The 17456-nt window shown below is 46.6% G+C and overlaps 1 protein-coding gene across 24 annotated transcripts in view; it reads right to left on the bottom strand.

Annotated features, from left to right (window-relative positions):
* ZMYND8 (zinc finger MYND-type containing 8) overlaps positions 1–16080 on the bottom strand; it is a 108610-nt gene extending 92530 nt beyond the window's left edge. For 3 of the 24 annotated variants that reach the window (XM_074318074.2, XM_074318076.2, XM_074318077.2), the window contains exons 1-6: positions 15952–16078; positions 15051–15284; positions 14592–14706; positions 14283–14418; positions 13889–13957; positions 6307–6377 (exon numbers count right to left, since the gene is read on the bottom strand). In XM_074318074.2, coding sequence (XP_074174175.2) covers positions 6307–6377; positions 13889–13957; positions 14283–14418; positions 14592–14610 — 295 coding nt within the window. In that variant the 5' untranslated portion in view covers positions 14611–14706; positions 15051–15284; positions 15952–16078. Of the gene's footprint in view, positions 1–6306; positions 6378–6463; positions 6527–10165; positions 10359–10920; positions 10946–13888; positions 13958–14282; positions 14419–14591; positions 14707–15050; positions 15285–15951 lie in introns of those variants that run through there. The other 21 variants (XM_074318070.2, XM_088789078.1, XM_074318081.2 and 18 more) reach the window with 16 other exon arrangements.
* Between the last annotated feature and the right edge of the window lie 1376 nt (positions 16081–17456).

Below are 17456 nucleotides of genomic sequence, written 5' to 3'. Positions count from 1 at the left end.
CAGGCAAATCTCAGCAAGAATGATACTGATCAAGATTTTAATATCTTGGGCTTCCGCTGCATCTGTGCATGGTTTCCAAAGGGCCCATTTCCTTGTGCAGGAGACATTACACAGACATTTTTTTAAAAATGGTTTCAGCTTGGGCAACCTAGCATCCGCACACTACCATCATTACCACGACAGGCACGCATGGCAGGACCACGACGCAAGCAGCCCCAACAGGGAAGTCTTTGCACATGACCTTGCAGAGTCCATCCGTTTTCAGACTCAAGTCCCTGGCCTTCCGAGGGACGCGTGCCTATTGTGGCCAAAATCCTGCGATGAACTGTGCTGCGACCAGTCTCATGCAGAGGATGCAAACTGATAACTCTCAGCCACTGACTGGAGAGGTGTTTTGTTGGGTTCACGCACCGTCTTTCAGAAACCGGGCTGCAGAAACCACATTTCTATCAGGCGTTTTTGACAGAAAAGAAATCCCAACTGGCAAGAGCCATATTCCTGGGAGTCAGCAGATCAATCGGAGAAAAGCACTCTCCCCAGCGTCAATGCAGGCACTCTCCTGTTCACCAAATGGCCCAGCACCCCTAGATTCCAGTTACACTCACTGGTCTGGCCGGCTGGCCCCTGCAGACACCTGACTTGGAACCCTTGGGACAGAACTCATGACCGAGGACAAAGGTTTAAAATCAAAGATAAAACCTGAACCCAGTTATTCACGTTGCCACTTTGTTAATCTCTGAGCCTCAGTTTCCTCAGTTTCCTCAACTATAGGTGTGAGGCTAACAACACACCTATATCATTGCGCTGGTGTGAGAATCAAATGAAGTAATCTGTATATAATACCTGGCCCCTAAAATAAGCACTCAAAAAATATTAGCTAGGCAAACACACTTGACATCTAGACGGTACTTCCAACGTGTGCCTCAGCATCTTTCAGCAGGTCGTTCCCCTCGGACACAAATGTCAAGCTGACATCTTGAAAGCTCGAAAGCTTTGTCTCCCGAGAATGGAAATGCTCTGGTAAATGCCAGGGCTGGCGTGATGGCAAGGACTGGCTCGGGAATTTCTCAGCTCCTAAGTGAGTACGCATCAGGGGGAAGGGGGTGTACCAAATGGAATTTAGTTAGAGAGCCTGGAAGGTTGTGTGGACTAGACGTCGGAATCGGATTCAAGAATCCGGAGCCCATTATCATCAGCTTCTAAGTTTCCCAAGCATAATACTGTTCAGGGCCTGCCCTCTACCCACAAAATGTAGCCAGTTTCCCAAGATGCCTGCGTGGTCACCTCATGTTCTTTTTAAGGAATTATCTCTTCCCTGGTGCAGGCAGTGCTGGGGGTCTTGGTGACCAGACTCCAGCCCTTCCCTGGCCAAAGAGCAGACATGTGACACTACGTAAGGGACTCTCCTTGGAGACTTTGCCCTGTTGTCTGAGGAGGCTGTATACTAGTTCCAGTCCCCAGAGTTGCCCTGCACCCCCAGCCTCCCATCCACCCCGTGAGCCAATTGAGGGCCTTCCTGTCCATCCCCTTTCTCTCCAATTAACCAGAACTGGCTGCCCCTGCTCACAAGCAGAGCCCTGACAGGGACGGTGTCACGTAGGAACTGAAGCACTGAATCCCCCAAGCCACAAGAAAAGCCAGAATGGAGGACTAAGTGTGTGTTGGCTGAGCCCAGCTCACCACACCATGGATTTTGAGATAATGAGGACGGAAGGAGAGGTAAGACTTCATCCCATCAGCCTTTGCAAGCGTCACATTTGGACCGTGCTGGCTTCAGCTCTCAGAACAACAGCAACTACAGTCTCATGACTCCAGACCTTTGCGTATGCAATTTCCTCACCTGACCCGAGAGGCTTTGTCAGAAAGGTTCCCTAGACACTGAGGCAGCCCCTGGAAGACGGGAGCTCAGTGCTACACAAAGAAAGCCATTCAAGGCAGGCCCTGAGGAGAAAGGGCTCTCCCGAAACGAGGTGACCCCTTCCCCTCGTGGATTCCCCACCAGAACAGAGGGTCTCGAGGCCCTAGGAAAATCAGTCCAAAACAGCTGCAGACCAGCTTTCTTCAAATATCTCAGAGGCCGACAGGAAGCCTGTCCCAAGCCTGCCTGCCAGGTGACCCTATCCAGCTCCTCATTGTCTGGGCACGGCCTCCCTATCTACCGCCACGCCCTCTTCCTGTAAATGAGGGCAGGAGTAGAATGTGATGCGTAGGGCTTCCCCCTGACAGGCTTATCAATACGAGCTCATGCCACTTCATGCCAGTTACAATCATGGCTAACATTTCTGAGCGCTCGCCAGGTCCCGGGCACCATTCTGAGCACTCTGCATGTGTGCGCCAACTTACTATTCACCATAACCCTCTATCTTTATCATCCCCATGTATCAGGGGAAACTGAGCCACAAAGAATAACCCAGCCAGCCAGGGCACAAGCCAGAATGTGAACCCAAAGAGTCTGGCTCAAGAAAGCCAGGTTTTTTAAAATCTCCATGCCATCCTGCCTCTCGAATGGAACGCAGGGGTTGAGCAGGGTGGTGGCGGGCCTGGGGACAGAAGGAGGCTACATTCTAGCACAGGAGACCATCCACAAACACAAAAATAAGTACAAGGTCCTGGACAAGGGCTACGAAGAAAATCAGGAGTGATTCTGAAGAACCTTCTGAAGGGTCACAAATGTTCAATTATCTTGATGTGGGTGGGGGTCCCAGGAGGGCATACATGTGTCAGAAGTTCATCAAGCTGTGTACACTGAAGATTTCAAATGGGCCAGGAGACAGTAAACACATGGCAGGTGGTGGGGCCGGCTTTCTCCCTGTGGGAGTGGGAGGCTACAGATCAGTAAAGGGAGAAGGCCGGAAAGATCCATGTGGAAATGGGTCAGAACTGAAGACAAGCGCATGAACTCACACTTACCCTGGTATATATACAGACAGAAGTAGGTTTATACATACGGGTTAGTATCACATATATGTTTCCTTGCTCTGTCACCTGAGAGGACCTAGAAGCAGAGATATTTCCGTAGCCATGAGCACACCACGCCCCCAGGTCTTTGTTTCTAATGCGATTCTCCAATAAACGGAACCAGGGTTCCTTGGGGAGATGGCTAATTCCAGGACTGTGACAGAAAATATACAAGATGAGCCTAGGGCATCTTAGAGTGGCAGAAAGGAGGAAAGGGTTCCATCCGTCAATCCCACTATGATGTCAAAGGGACAGGGAGCAAACTGAAAATGCTCCCGAAGGCCAAGGTTAGAACAATTTGGGCAATAAAGTAAATAAGTAGTATTGGACTATAACCCAAAGTAGAAAATAATTGAGTCCATGCTGATATAAATGAGTGAATGCATGGGGGAGAAGCGACAAATCTCCCACACAAGAATTCCAACTTATGGAGATACTCGGAGCTTGCAAAGGTGGAGCCTAACTTCCCAATCCCTAAGTGTGGGCGGGGCATTGTGCCTTCCTTCCAAAGAGTCCAGTACGGAAGGGAAGACAACTGACAAATGCTCTCTGAGCCAGGTGGTCACGGTCAACATCATCAGTTGATCATAGGTGCCCTTGAGACGTCGTGATGAAATGGCACTCAGTCTATCCCAGTCCAATCATGAGAAAAACATCAGAGAAATTACAGTTAAGGGACACCCTACAAAATACCTGACGAGTCCTCCTCAAAACTGTCAAAATCACCAAAAACAAAGTCTGAGAAACTGTCACAGCCAAGACAAGTCTAAGGAGGACATAATAACTAAATATAATGTGGTGTCCTGGGTGGGATTCTGGAACAGAAAAGGGACCTTAGTGGAAAAACTAAGGAAATCTGAACAAAGCACGGACTTTATTTGGTAACAACATACCAATATCGATTCATTACTTGTGACAAACGGACTATACTAACATATGATGTTAATAATAGGAGGAAAACTCTGTGTGGGGGGGGTAGAGGGGTGATATGAGAACACTCTGCACTGACTTCACAACTTATCTGGAAATCTACAGTTGCTCTAAAATTAGAAGTTTATTTTTAAAAATATACCAGAAAATGATGGAATGGCTTCTTTGGACTGAGCGGCTGCCAAAGCCCTCTCCACGGAGGCAGCGTCTGAGATGAATGTGAGATGGGAAATAGGCAGCAGGACCCAGGGCACCGTTTCCTGGCAAAGGGCACAGGACACACAGGGGCCCTGAGGAGGGAAGGGAGGGGAAGGAGGCTGGGAGACAAAGGGGACAAAGGATACAACAGAATGTCACAAGGTAACAAGTCGGCCCAGGTAGGTGGGGCATAGGCTTAAGCCTAAAGGCACTGGAAGGTCAGCAGAGGGAGTTAGCAAGATGAGACAAATCTGTATTTTCTAGATCGCCCTGGCTGTTGTAGGGAGAGGGTTGGAGTGGGGCAGATGAGAAAGAAGGGCAGTGGTCATGCTTCAGGTAACATAGTCAGAGGGAGATGCCACCTAGCGAAGAGCTAGGAGCATCTGGGGAGATGAAAGAAAATGCAAAGAGAGGACTCCACCCTTAAGGGGAAGAGAATAGAGTACTCCACACTTGCAGGGAGGTGGAAGCCCTGATCAGAGCAGGCCTCCTGCCCCAGCTGACTTTGATTCCTGACTTTGAGTCTTGGAGAAAGCTCCACAGCAGGGCTCTAGGGCATTCCAGGCACCCAGTGCCCAGGAAGGAAGCGCCTCCTTGGAGGCAGAGCCTCGGTTCTGCCACTTATTACCTGTAAGACATCACCATTTGGAGCCTCAGTTTCCTCATCTGCAAAATGGGAATAACACCTCCCACATCATAAGGAAATTTGAGGAATTCAGTGAGAGAAAGCTCCTTCTCCAAGCACAGCCTTCATAAATCCTTCAGTGAGTATTCTTTTTACAAAAGAAGCCCAAGGTGGAAGGACTCTTAGAATCTAATCCAACAACCTATTTTACAGATAAGAAAATGGAGAGACAGAAGACATCCAAGTCCCATGGGAGAGTGAACAGCAAAAGACTCCCATCTCCCATCCCAGCCCCCTTTCTCGGGGTTCTCCCTCCACATTCTGACTACCACAAGGGGGCTGGGACATGCTCCCTCATCAGCAACTGTCTCAAAACACCCCTTCGGGAAGGTTCTTTCCCTGCTCAAACTCCCCACTGATGGCCCCCATGGGCTGGATGGGGGCTGTGATGAAGGGGCAGCAGCCCTCTGACTGTGCCTACCCTCCCAGCTTCCTCTCCCTTCCCCACCCCCCCAGGTATAGACCACCCACATGGGCAGCCTTGCCTCCCACCTGAGGTGCCTCCCCCTGTTCTCTGGATCATGCCAGTCCCCCATCTGTCAGGCCAGCCCCAACAACTGCCAGCTCCCACTTCCTAGGTCTCGATCATGACTATCTGACCCATATCATCTCTACCCAAAATGACATGCCGTCTTATAAAAATCCTCAAAAAGCTTTGTTGTTTCAGATGCCTGTAGGGAGCCGCTTTTTGCGACACTCTCTAGCTAGCTAGCTAGGAATCTTTCTGGCCGAGTCTGCAATAACCCTCTGCCAGCCCTTCCCACCTTCCCCATAATCCACAGCACGGGCTGTGTGCTCAGAGCAGGCACTCAGCAAGTCATTGAAGGAATACACCACCGTGGTACAACCATTAAGTTTAGAGATGAGCATTTTCATCAACCAAAGATGAAAAATGCTCCAGTAGCTCATTTTGAAAAGCCCCCTGGAGGCAAAAGTGAATCACAGCTTCCCTTTTGGGAAGCCTCGTAAAATCTCACACAGACCAAATGAAAAGGACCACTCCCTCAGTGAGAAGATTTTGAGGAGCCTAATACAGGTCCCTGAGTAGAAAACATAAACCGTTTGCTCTAATTTGCGAAGTTTTGTCCTAAATGCAAATAGTAACTTGGCCCCAGCTTTCCAGAAAGTCCTACATTTCCTTCCACTTCTATGATTCCAAACAGGCCTGTTATTAAAATCAGGAACCTAGCAGCAGCTGGAGACTGGTTGCTTCCAGAACGTCTTTTATTTAAATTCTCATTCCTGAAAGTCACCCTGCAGAGAGAGAGGCAGCCAGCCACCCTCAGTCACCATATAACATTCACTGTCCACACAATCCCTGACAGGTCAGTACACCTACACAGACACACAAGGGAAAGAAAAGCAAAAAACCCATAAATTAGGTTCATCCATCAAAGGTCTCGTCTCACATCTCAAAATGGGAGGAACGTTGAAACCTTGGCTCACAGAGCCACACTTCACTGCATTACAACAAGAAAACGAAATTCCAATTTCCTCCTCTGCTCTGGAATAGATAATACAGGATTTTTACTCACCTTTGGAGCGAGTAGAGATATCCATGCCCTCTACCACCTCCTGTTCTGTTTTTATTTCCTCTTCAGCCAAGCTGAAACAGAGCAAATTATGTTCACGTTTAGGTAAACTAAGAACTTGCCCCATGGGGCAGCTATTTAGAAGTTCTAACAAACCCACCTTCAAGACAATACCCCAACCTCATGTGGGAATGGGGTGAAAGAAACCCACACTTGATTGCAAAGTGTTAAGTCTCCTAAAGGATTTTTTTTAAAAACACTGGGTTGTTCTTTTTTTAAGTCAAATTACTATTCCAGTTGTCATGCTATTGGGGGATGCAAAAAACCATTTTTTTAGACACACAATTATAATCTGCTTCCATGGGCCAATGGGAACCCAGCCTTCAAGTAAACAAGCTTCTCACTGTTAACACCGGGTTCAGATAGGAAGGAGGTGGTTCTCAGGGTACCCAGAGTTCTGACCTCTGAATTCTGTAAGCCAAAGGGTATTTCCCAGACCCCCCTGCTAATTCTTACAACTTCCCAAAAAGGCAGGGACATGAAAAAATGTAGAGGTTAAATTATAAAGTAAAAAAAAATTGCCAAGGCTAGAAACAAAAAGGCCTGGTCTCAAAACATACAAACTACCAGGATTTACCCCAGGAATTAGGACTGGGTCTCCTCCATACTGCACCCCTCCTGGATGCTTCCTCTGGCTAGCAGGCATGGCTTAGAGAAAGCATTCAGCACTCTTTTGAGCTGTGACTAATTATGCCCCACCACAAAAGTGGAATGAGGGAGGATTATTTGAAAGACAGGATGAGAGGGGGCAGTTAGGGGGAGCAACCGGGAAAGCAGGCCCCTTTCCTGGGAAGGTCCACCAGAATGTTCTTCATCTTCCTCTGCTGGAACTCCCCCACTGAATAGAGGCAGGTCATTTCATACCTTCCCCCCACACACACACCTCCTGAGCCAAGCCAATAAAGTTCTGCTTTAATAGGTGCAAAATGTTTGAGGTGCTGAACTTGCCCAGCATTCGGGAAGTGATAATAATCTGAAGAATTACTCGAGGTGCAAATCCAACAGACAGTGGTTTAACAAGAAATAGGTGCATCACCAATGGACATGGCTGGAATTTTCCATTTGGAACTCAAAGCTAGGACTGGAGGAAGGCTGGGTACAAGAAGTAGGATGAGAATGTCCCTTCTGTGTTCCATGGTCTGGGATTGTGACAAGACAAAAACATGAGTCCAAAAAGGGCAGGTCAGATGGAGATCTGTTTAGGGGAGTCCCACATTTGTTGGGAGAAGAGGATTCAGAATGGGAACTAGATAGAAAGTTAGAGATGACAGCTCAGAATTAAATTAGAAGAACTTAAGAGGCCTCAAACTTAACTCGTCCCAGAAGAGAAGAAAGGTAGATTGGTTTTAAATCAGAATATTAACACCTTTAGCTCTGATATTGAACCCCGTTAACAATTTCATTTACGCCACATCTGCAGAGAAAGGCTGTGACACAAATCACCAAAGAAACAACTGACATGTTGTCACAAATGGTTTTCATCAAAAGCAAGCAGCCTCTTAAATTTAAACACATCACTTACATGCAGTCATACAACCATGATGATGGAAGGTGATTTTAGCACTAATACTTTTTACTCCAATTTAAGAGGCAAACATTCTCAACTCAGAAACACACCCTGCCTGCCACAGACACAGGCTGTCCAAATGGATACTTGTTCAATAGTCTCTTGCTTGGGGTGATTGGAAATAAATTTTACAGAAAGCCCCATGCAGCCCTCAGAGATGCATAGATGGTCCACTTCAAAAGAACAAATAGCCACCTTGATCTTTCTAGCAACTAGAATTGTTTCCCTCTCTAGCATGAAGTATGTGAAATCCTAAACTTCTTGAAACCGATCCCATATTTGGAGTCATGGAGAAAAATGCTAATCTGGGGTCCAACCAAAATGTCTGGTGGTGAAAGAAACAATTATGCATAACAGAGCCCCAAAAACCCACTTGAAGGATTTTTGCAGGGATGAAAACATTCAAAGGTGTATTGATCTTGGAGGAGGGCTGTATTCAAGAGAACAATGATTTGGCTTGTAATAGACTAGAGGAGTTGAATACTTCAGGCAGGAATGCTGCTGAGAGGCTAAGAAAATGCAAACTAGTTATGTGGTGGCTATTTTCTGCTGAGTTTAAGATAATCAATTCTGGAGCAGAAAAAGGGGGAGAATTAAGCTGTTTTATCTTTCCAAGTATTACAAGTGGGCACCACAATCACCTAACTTTAGCAATAGCACCACCAGCTTTAGCCCAGGATTTCAAGCACAATTTCAGAAAACCATCTTTTTCACAGAGCAGCAAGCCATCCTTTTCAAAGGGAACCCATGCACGCGCATGCACACACACACACACACACACACACACACACAAACTTGTATTTGACTCAAGAAAATTGCAGTGTCTATGCATTAAAAGGGGGAAAAAATTCATTTACAAAAGCAAAGACCAGAATGCAAAATTAGTCATTTTGAATAGCCACATCTAAAGGGACTTCCTTTTTTATACACCACTGATCTCAGGGTTTTTTCTGTTTTGTTTTTTTTGGGGGGGGTGGTTAGTGTTAAGTACTAGTACGTTATTAGGGAAAAGAAAACTATGACTATTACATCAAAAGTGGTGGCAAGAAAAGATTTGTACCTGTCTGAAAATGCCCCACAGATCTTGGTCAATTTAGGTTAAGAACTGTTCAGTCATTTCCAGGAGAAAAGATCAGCCAAAAAACAATTGTTAAAAAGAAAAGGCAGCTACATCTAGAGAAAAGGCTTTCAACTCTTGTCATTAATACATTAAAGTCTTAGAAAATCTACATCATCTTTCTTTCCATATCTGCTAGCTTCCAGCAACTCTGATTATTTAAATCAAAAACAATGGAACCATAAGCTCTTGTTTCAAACTGACATTACTTTTTTTCTTTTCAAGTCCACTGGGGAGGCTGGGGGCCCGCACAAGGAAAGAGTGCACAAGGAAAGAGTAATATTCGCTGGAAACCAAACAACAGCCTCTCTCACCCCAACAGAAAAAATTCACCATCAACTACTTGTGTACATTGTATGTTCCCACCACCACCTCTTGCACTCACATTTACCCTAAGTCACTTGTCTCTGGATTTCACAAACTGATACATTTCAGGCAATGAAAGAAATAACAGCGCCAAGACCATCCCATCCCATCCCAGAAAGAATAAAAGATTGCTTCCCCCAATGCCTGAGCAAGAAAAACCTATGCTTACTTCTTAACCTGCATGCACTGAAAAAGAGCGATTAAAAGTTGCAGATGAACTGCTGAGCCTCCAGGATGTTTTAAGCCTCTGATTATTAATTCTGAGGACTCAAGGCTGGTCCGTAATTCCCAGGAACCCCATTCCCTGAACACTTCCCAAAAGAGAGAGAAAGCAAAAAACAGCTAGTTTTGACAGAAAAATGCCTGACTACACAATGCCCAGATATTTCTTTTCCCCAAGTGCCCCTACTATTTGACTTTTAACCAGGAATATATAAACCCATCCAGAATATATAACCAGCATGCACAAGACTCTGGTTCTACAGCTGAGGATGATCGCACAGCAATTCAAGAATCATGCATCATTCGAAAGGACTTTTCCTTCAAGCTCTTTACTTTCATTCAAAATACCAAACTGGTCCAGGCTGTAAGAAATAGTTAATCCCCAAGACACAACATCTTCCTCTTCTAGAACACAAAATAGTGAACATCAAAATTTTAAAAACCATGCTTCCTTAAATCTGCAATTAATTGTTTTTTAAATGGAGGGGGGGAGGGAATGGTTAGCAGAGCAGCTTTATACAAGCACTCACCTAAAACAGGCAGAGTCATCGGTCGCTAAGCTATTTATGCAGGATTCTTAAAATGGCGTCTGGCAACACTGCCTCATTCCTGTATTGAAGCTAAAATGGTAGCAGTTTGTTCAATAGCTGTAGCTCTTGTTTAAGCAGCCCTGCTAGTTTCCAAGCCACCTTCCTAAATCTCAGAACCAGGAAAAGCTCAACCAGAGGACACCAACAACCCAACGTTTAGAAGCTTAAAAAAAAAAAAAAAAAAAAAAAAAACCTGCAATGACAGGGGGAGTTTGTGAAGTCACAGGTTCCTAAGGAAAACCCTTCCCTTTTAAATGCTGAACCTTCAACCTGAGCCTGTGAGATGAGGCCCCCTTGCCCTCGAATTAGGTGGGTGCAAGGTGAGGAAATAGGCAGCCCTGTGGCATAAACTGCAGATAGACAGGTGTCTGTGCAAACACAAAAAGGGGGCAGACAGGCTGGGGAGGGGAAGAAAGCCCATTTCCCCTTCTTGGTATATTAGAAACCAGCTTTGCATCCACACCAAAAAGGAGCCAGGTAAAATTAAAGTGCTTCAAGGGCAGCAGCCACCTGAAAAGCCAAGCTAAAAGGCTGCACCCCAGGTCTGAGGCCAAGGTAAAATCAAAAGGCTGTTTCTAAGCCTGAAAACGGCCACCAAGCACCCAGCCAGTCCTAAGACAGCATCAAGGAAAGACAATCTGAGTCTGCAGAGACAACAGTAAAACATTCCCTCAGCCAATGCATAGGATACTCACAAATTAGATTTTTGTCCACCCCCAACAGAGCCCTGAAAATTAACAATGGGTTTTGCAAAACCCGCTTTCAGAGGCCGAACTAATTGCCTCATAGTGGATAATGTAATTTACTGTTACAGGTCTGTGCATTGGCCTCCGCACTCCGTGGTGCTGCGAGGGGGGAGTTTCAAGGTGACAGCTTTTTAGCTCCATGGGAGACAGGAGGGCACACTGCCCAAGGCTGTGCCAGGGCCAGGACGGGCGGCTGGCTCCTCGCCGGCTGATAGGTACGGTAATCTTGATGAGGAGGGACAGCCTGGCAGCACAGCTAGCTGCAAGGCTGAAATGGCTCCCGCCGGCTTGTTTATCTGGAAGGAGAGTGGGGTGGGGAGGGGGAAGGGCAGCCATACCCTAGGCAACCTGAAGCCAAGGGTGAATCCTGGTTTTTGCATTAAAGTGCAACACAAGGGCTTCTAAACATATTCCCTTACTAAGTCTCTGCTGTGGGGTCGGGAAAGCACTTCTGCATGTCTTTCTTTTCAGGGTCAACCAGAGGCAAAGCCAGATCTAGGGCTTATCAGCTGACAAATGTTTGTTGCCTCTGCCACAGGAGAGACAAGGGAAAAGAAGGCAAAGGAAACAAAGAGATCACACATTTGAAGTGGTTGGACTCAAAAAACCTACCTCTGCCTTCAGGGTTTTCTGGGTTACTGTCACCCAGCTTTTTAAAGAGTGACTCATTTTCCCCCTCTCCTATTTAAGACCTGAAGCTGTTTCCCCACTGTTCTCCTGGGGGGAAAAAAGTGGGGAATGTTTTGTTTAAAAGAAAAGGGGTTACAGGAACGAAAGAAAAGAAAAAGAAGCTATTGTTTTCATCCCTAATTTATAATCTAAGATGCCCCATTGTTTCCTTCTTTCTGACTCAAATCTTTGGGTTGTTAATTATAAAAGTAACTGGAAGGGTCTCCAACAGACTACCCATGTTCATGCACAGCAATTAGAAAAACTCTGCAGAAAGTTTACGGAGTGATTATATATAATTAATTCCTAGTTATAGACGGGAACACTGACCATTTTCTGGAGCTAATAAAAGCAGTCACTCACCCCTCCCCCACGTGAATGCCACTTAATTTCCCAAAGCAGAAAGTGAATCCATCCTGGAGGGTCTTGAAGGAAAAAAGGGGGGGGGGATCAAAAGCTCCAGTGTGTCTGTGTTTGTTCCTTGCAGCTGTGCATCCTCTTTGGGGACTGAGGAGATAGAAGGAAAAAGGGAAACAACCCAGTGTCCTGTTCCTCCCTCTGCAATTTGCAAACGTGGCAGAGAGAACCTTCCACCTTGATAGAAAAAAAAGAGAGTGGGGGAGGGGAGATGCCCTAGGAATGGAATGCAGGAAACTCTTCAGCTTGGAGGATCTGCTTTTCCTAAAAGGAACAAAGATGGCAGAAATTTCCAGAAGGCCCGGTCTGAGTCCGGCCACTGCAATTGTCAATCTGTAACCTTTCCTCCAAGTCTATTGGTTCAAAAGCTGGAGAGAGGAAGCCCATTGGGCTTGCTCTGTGAGCCAGCACTGCTGTCCCTACCTAGTCCTGCTGCAATGCAGACATTTAATTTTTCCCCCTTAGTGAAAATTGGAAAATAATGCGACTTTGAAAGCAATTAACTTTTTACAGACTCATGCTTAGTGGTGGCCACAGTACCCGAGGAAAATGGCTAGGTTGGTCCAGGGCTAGGAACCCGCAGGAGCTGCACATCTGAAAACAGATCTTGGCTTTGCAAACCTGTGGGAGCCATTTTAATGCAAGCTTTTAAAGGACAAATGCCTTGCCCTTCAGTTTCCTTCCAGCCCAACAAACACACCATTATGCAAACGTTGAAGGCACCAAACCAGGAGTCTTGTGATTAGATATTGCTTCTGAGGAGGCCACAAGAACCTCAATATGTAATTTCCATTTACAGTCAGGAGATAGGAACAAAGAAAATAGCTAAGTGTCTGAACTTACTTGTGTGGGGCACAAGTGTTTTAAGTCTATAAAACATCATTAACTGCCTGCCCTTTTACTCTAAGACACTGGCCCTACACAGACTTTTCTTGAATTTGGTACCTTTATCGTTATTAAATGAGCCTTTTTCCCATTGGTGCTAAAAGGTGGGTAGATTGTCACTAAAAGAAGAAAAGAAAGATTATTGACTCCATAAAGTTGGCATAACACAGCAACTGCATCTATTTCCAGCATTTACAGTCATGCTGGATTGGTCTCCAGGCTGGAAATTGATGCAGTGAACTTCTAGGGAAATTCTGAAGCTAACACTAAACACGAGCCCACTTTTTTTCACTCTTAAGTCCTAACTGCAGCATTAAGAGATCAGGGGAAATGTAAAAAGTGAGAAATAAATCATAAGTAAAGGCAAGCGTGCATACAGATGTGTGTGGGTCTGCCTTGGAAAAAGGCCGAATCTGTTGTTCAGTGAGTCCTAAATCAAACCAAGTTTGCTGCTGGTGGGTGGGATTTTGCAATCCATGTCAGTCTCCCAAAACCTAAGTACTGACACCACCACCCCCACACACCACCACCACCACCACCACCACCACCACCACCACCAGCTCCTGCCCCACCACGGCTTAAGGTTCTGTGATTCTAAGACCAAGCACTTTCTTACATTTCACAAGCAGATCACCTACCCAGAGTTCTAATATCCAAACAAACCCAATTAAAGGTCTCCAAGTCAAGTTACAATGAACTGCACATTTCTCCCCTGTCTGAGGGTTAACAGGAAGTGTAATCTTCAATCCTAGCTGCAGGTTCTCAGGAAAAACAGTTGATTCACACAGTCACCTAAAATCAAGACACTATTAAAAAGCCCTTATTTGGTTCCTGCTAAGGAAAAGCCCTCCACTGCTGTAGCCAAGACCCCCTGTTACAAACAGGCCCCAAATGTTCACCAAACTCTTTATACGTGGTCACAGAGGAAATGGATCGCTTTACTTACCCAACATGTTCAAGCAACCGTCTCATTTTTCCACAGTTAAGAAGAGAGAACAGGCTGGCAGATTTGGGACTTGATCAAAAAGGAAATTTTTTTAAACAGTTACATGGGATTATTAAAAACACACACAACAACAACACAACAACTGAATAGGGAATGCTGTCATGAGCCACACACATGATTTTATTTCCTCTGCACTCTATCACACAGGAGGGCAGAAGATGATACAATGTAAAAAAAAGGGAAAGGAAAAAGAAAACAAGGATCAAAGATACATTAGTTCATTGAAAATCATGCAAGAATAGAAAGCTAAGGGATTCAAAGAGTCCTCACAGATTTATTGCAGGATGTTGTCCAACATCCCACCCCCCACGCCCCCCTCAATCCCCATCCCTACTCCAAAAACTTCCTCCAAAGCCTAGAAAACACTTTCAGAAACATTTGCTGGCTGTAGGCTGGCTTGCAGAAGAACATTCTGTAGCAACAGAAGTCAGGAAAAAAGGCTGAACAATGTAGTTTCAAGTGAAGAAACCCTGTTGGGAGAAAAAAGACCATGTAGAGACACCACCACCCACCTAGGCCCCAGGAGCTAGGAGCTCTCCTTAGCACTGCTCTGCTGAGGGCTTGGTTCTGTTTAAAACACACGTCCTCTCTGGTCAGAACTTAGTCCAGCCTTCCCAGAACCTCCTTGGAGAGGAAAACTTGCCTGCTTTGCTGTCTGCCATGAGCTCTCCTTAGAGAGGAGCCTGCTTGCTCACCTTCCATTTTCTTCCCCCAGCAGGCATGTGACACCAGAGAAGACAATAGTGCAGGGGGGGAAACTGCTCAGAGAGAGAGAGAGAGAGAAAGAGGAGGAAAAAAAAAAAAAAAGCTTCTTTTTTGGCATACCAGGATCTAGCTTCAAACTATTCCAGAAACACCATGTCCTGGTGGAAGAAAAGGTGTGCCAGGCCCTTGCCAGTTTGCAAAATCAGGCTATGGCTAATGGCTACTTAGCCATGTGACCCAAGAAAGCAAAAAAATTCTCTCTAAACAGTTCCAAGTTAACCTAAGTGCTGTGGGGGTGAGTGTGGCACAGCCAGCCACAGAGAAATCACACTGCTCGCCCACAATTCGGATGTCTCAGAGGGAGGGGGAGAAAAGATGGTTAAAAAGTCGAGCTTACCTCTGTGGATGCATTGTTAACACTGTGTAATGTCAATACTTATAAAACATGGAGGACAGGCTCCTAGTTCTCACAGAAAAAGGGTTTGGCACTTCGGCTTGATGATCTGGCCGCCTAATAAGAGCTCATCCCCGATTGGCTGGCCCGGCAAATCGGAGTGTAAGGCGGCCCGGGATTGGCTGAAACACTTCCTGAGCGATTATCTTTGTGAGGCTCTGGTGAGCAAGAGCCATCCTGTGCATAGAAAAAGACAGGCTAAGCTAGGCCTTTTGCAGCAAGAAAAACTTGGGAAAGGGGCCCCCACACGCACTTCTCCCACACCCTGGCTAGATTTCCCTGTACGGGCAAACCAGTGCAGCCAGCCTGACCTGCCCCAGCAAAGCCTGAGGCCTGGATGCCACTGGGAAGAGAGTTTTTGGGGTGAGCTGAAAGGGCTCACCCTCACCTGCCCCCACAGAAGCGGCTCTCTGCTAGGAGGAAGGCTGGCCCTTTTCTAGAACAATCCAGTCGATGGTTCCCCCCGGGAGGGTGGGGAGTGAAGCTGAGGAGGGGGAGCGTCAGGAAAAGAGCCAAGGGGGCAGGAGAAAGGAGCTTGAGGCAGGCCTTTCAGGAGTTGGGGGCAAACAGGACAGGCAAGCCCCCAAAAATCGCTAAAGAGCAGCTGTGGCTTCTCAGAGGACAGAGGATTCAGGCTGCTTAGGGGAGGAGGGGAACAGAGTGGTCAAGTTTGCATAGTCATTGTCAAAATGCCTCCTGGAAAAGCAGGCCAGAGAGCCATTTTCCCCGCAGAGAATACATCCTCTCACCCACCCCCTTCAGCCAGTACTCAAAGGAAAACCAAAATGGGTTCCTGCCTCCCTGCCAGGATGCCAGGGGGTGGGGGGGCCCTCTCAGTCCTTACCCTAAGAAAAGCCAAGTGCACTCCTAGCAGGCCACATGGCTAGATCTACAAACTTCCCTTCCCCTCCCGGCCCCCTCCCCCACTGCTGAGGCCTGCTAAACCTGTCAGTTAAACAAAAATCTGACTTCCGTATTAGTCTGCGATGCCTTCAGCTTCCTGCCTATTAACCCTCTCTCGGACTCTGGGCCTGGCTGGGAAAGACTAGGCCCTGAGATCGCAGAAAAGGCCTGTGGAAAAATACCAGCTGCAGCTCTCCCGGCAGATGCAGAAAGAGAGAGAGTGAGCCGCTGTCTCTCGCCTTTGCTTCCCAAGGAGGCGTGTACCTTCTGAATCCAGGGCACAGGCAGTGCCTCTCAGTCTGAGAAGCCATTTAAATCCAGAGGGAGAAAGAAAGATGTCAAACTCAGCGAGGAAACAAGAACCCCCATTATTAGTCAGGCCTACACCCACTGCTTAGCCCTTCCTGCCACAATCATGCCTGTATGTATGTGCTTGGGGAGCTGGGCCCTCGGTGGGCAGACAAATCTCATGAGCTTTAAAAGGATTCTTGCTTAAATTTATTTCCACAGAGTACTGCTTCTTTTCGTCCCCTAAGGCAGATGGAACAGCTATTTCACACACTGCTCTACACTTGGCAGCCCCCCACACCCCCATCTCTGGCACTGCTCCCCAGTAAAATATTAACTAGTTTTTCAGAACGGCTTATAATTTCACCCATTTCAATAGTATTAGGAGGTCTTTGCCTGTTTCCTCCCGAAAGCTGCCTTTGTAGTTGGTCTGTACCCTGAGAAACAAAAAGCAAATCCAAAAGGATCTCCAAATGTCCATAGTTGATTTTTCTTTTCTTTTCTTTTTTTTTTTAAGACAAGGTGCTTAATTAAGATTTTTTTAAAAAACAGCAAGCTGGAACAACAGAAGCTAAATAAACACCATTCTTTAGAGGTTGGAGAAAGCTTCCAGAGGTGAGGCAGCCATATGCCAGGAGGTAAAAAACTATGGCCCAATAAAGTCTCCCCTCTCCTCCTAAAATTAGGACCCGTGGGCTTTCTTGTCCCACACCATTTATTCGTTCCCACAAAGAAAACATGGAGCTGATGGCCTGCTCTCCCCCCACCCCACATGGACAACAGATGCCCACCCCCACTGCATGTACATAAATTCTTCCTGGCTGGGAATCTTCCATCAAACAGGAACAAGCCAGGAATCCACACACACTGTACTGCCGGGGCTGGGCCGGCGCTTTATGAAAAGGGAGGGGACCTTGTTGCTGCTGTATTTTAGGCTGAAGAGGCCAAGATGAAGAGACACCTCCACGGCCACAGCACCAGCACTCAGGACAACAGGCCTCACCAGAAGGGAGGGACCGCCTCTTCCTGTGGGTGGAAGCCTTTAGAGGGAGACCAAGTAGGGGACAAGAGGCAAGGCCAGACCTAATCAGACAGGTCTCCCTCCTCCACAGCCCTCCACCACCATCCCATAAGGAACACTGTTTGTCTCCCCAGGTG

The sequence above is a fragment of the Rhinolophus sinicus genome, chromosome 13, assembly GCF_057876585.1.
Source record: "Rhinolophus sinicus isolate RSI-liver-muscle chromosome 13, RSI-T2T, whole genome shotgun sequence".
Lineage (NCBI taxonomy): Eukaryota > Metazoa > Chordata > Mammalia > Chiroptera > Rhinolophidae > Rhinolophus > Rhinolophus sinicus.
The sequence above is the reverse complement of the archived record's forward strand: the minus strand, read 5'-3'. Positions and strand labels throughout refer to the sequence as shown.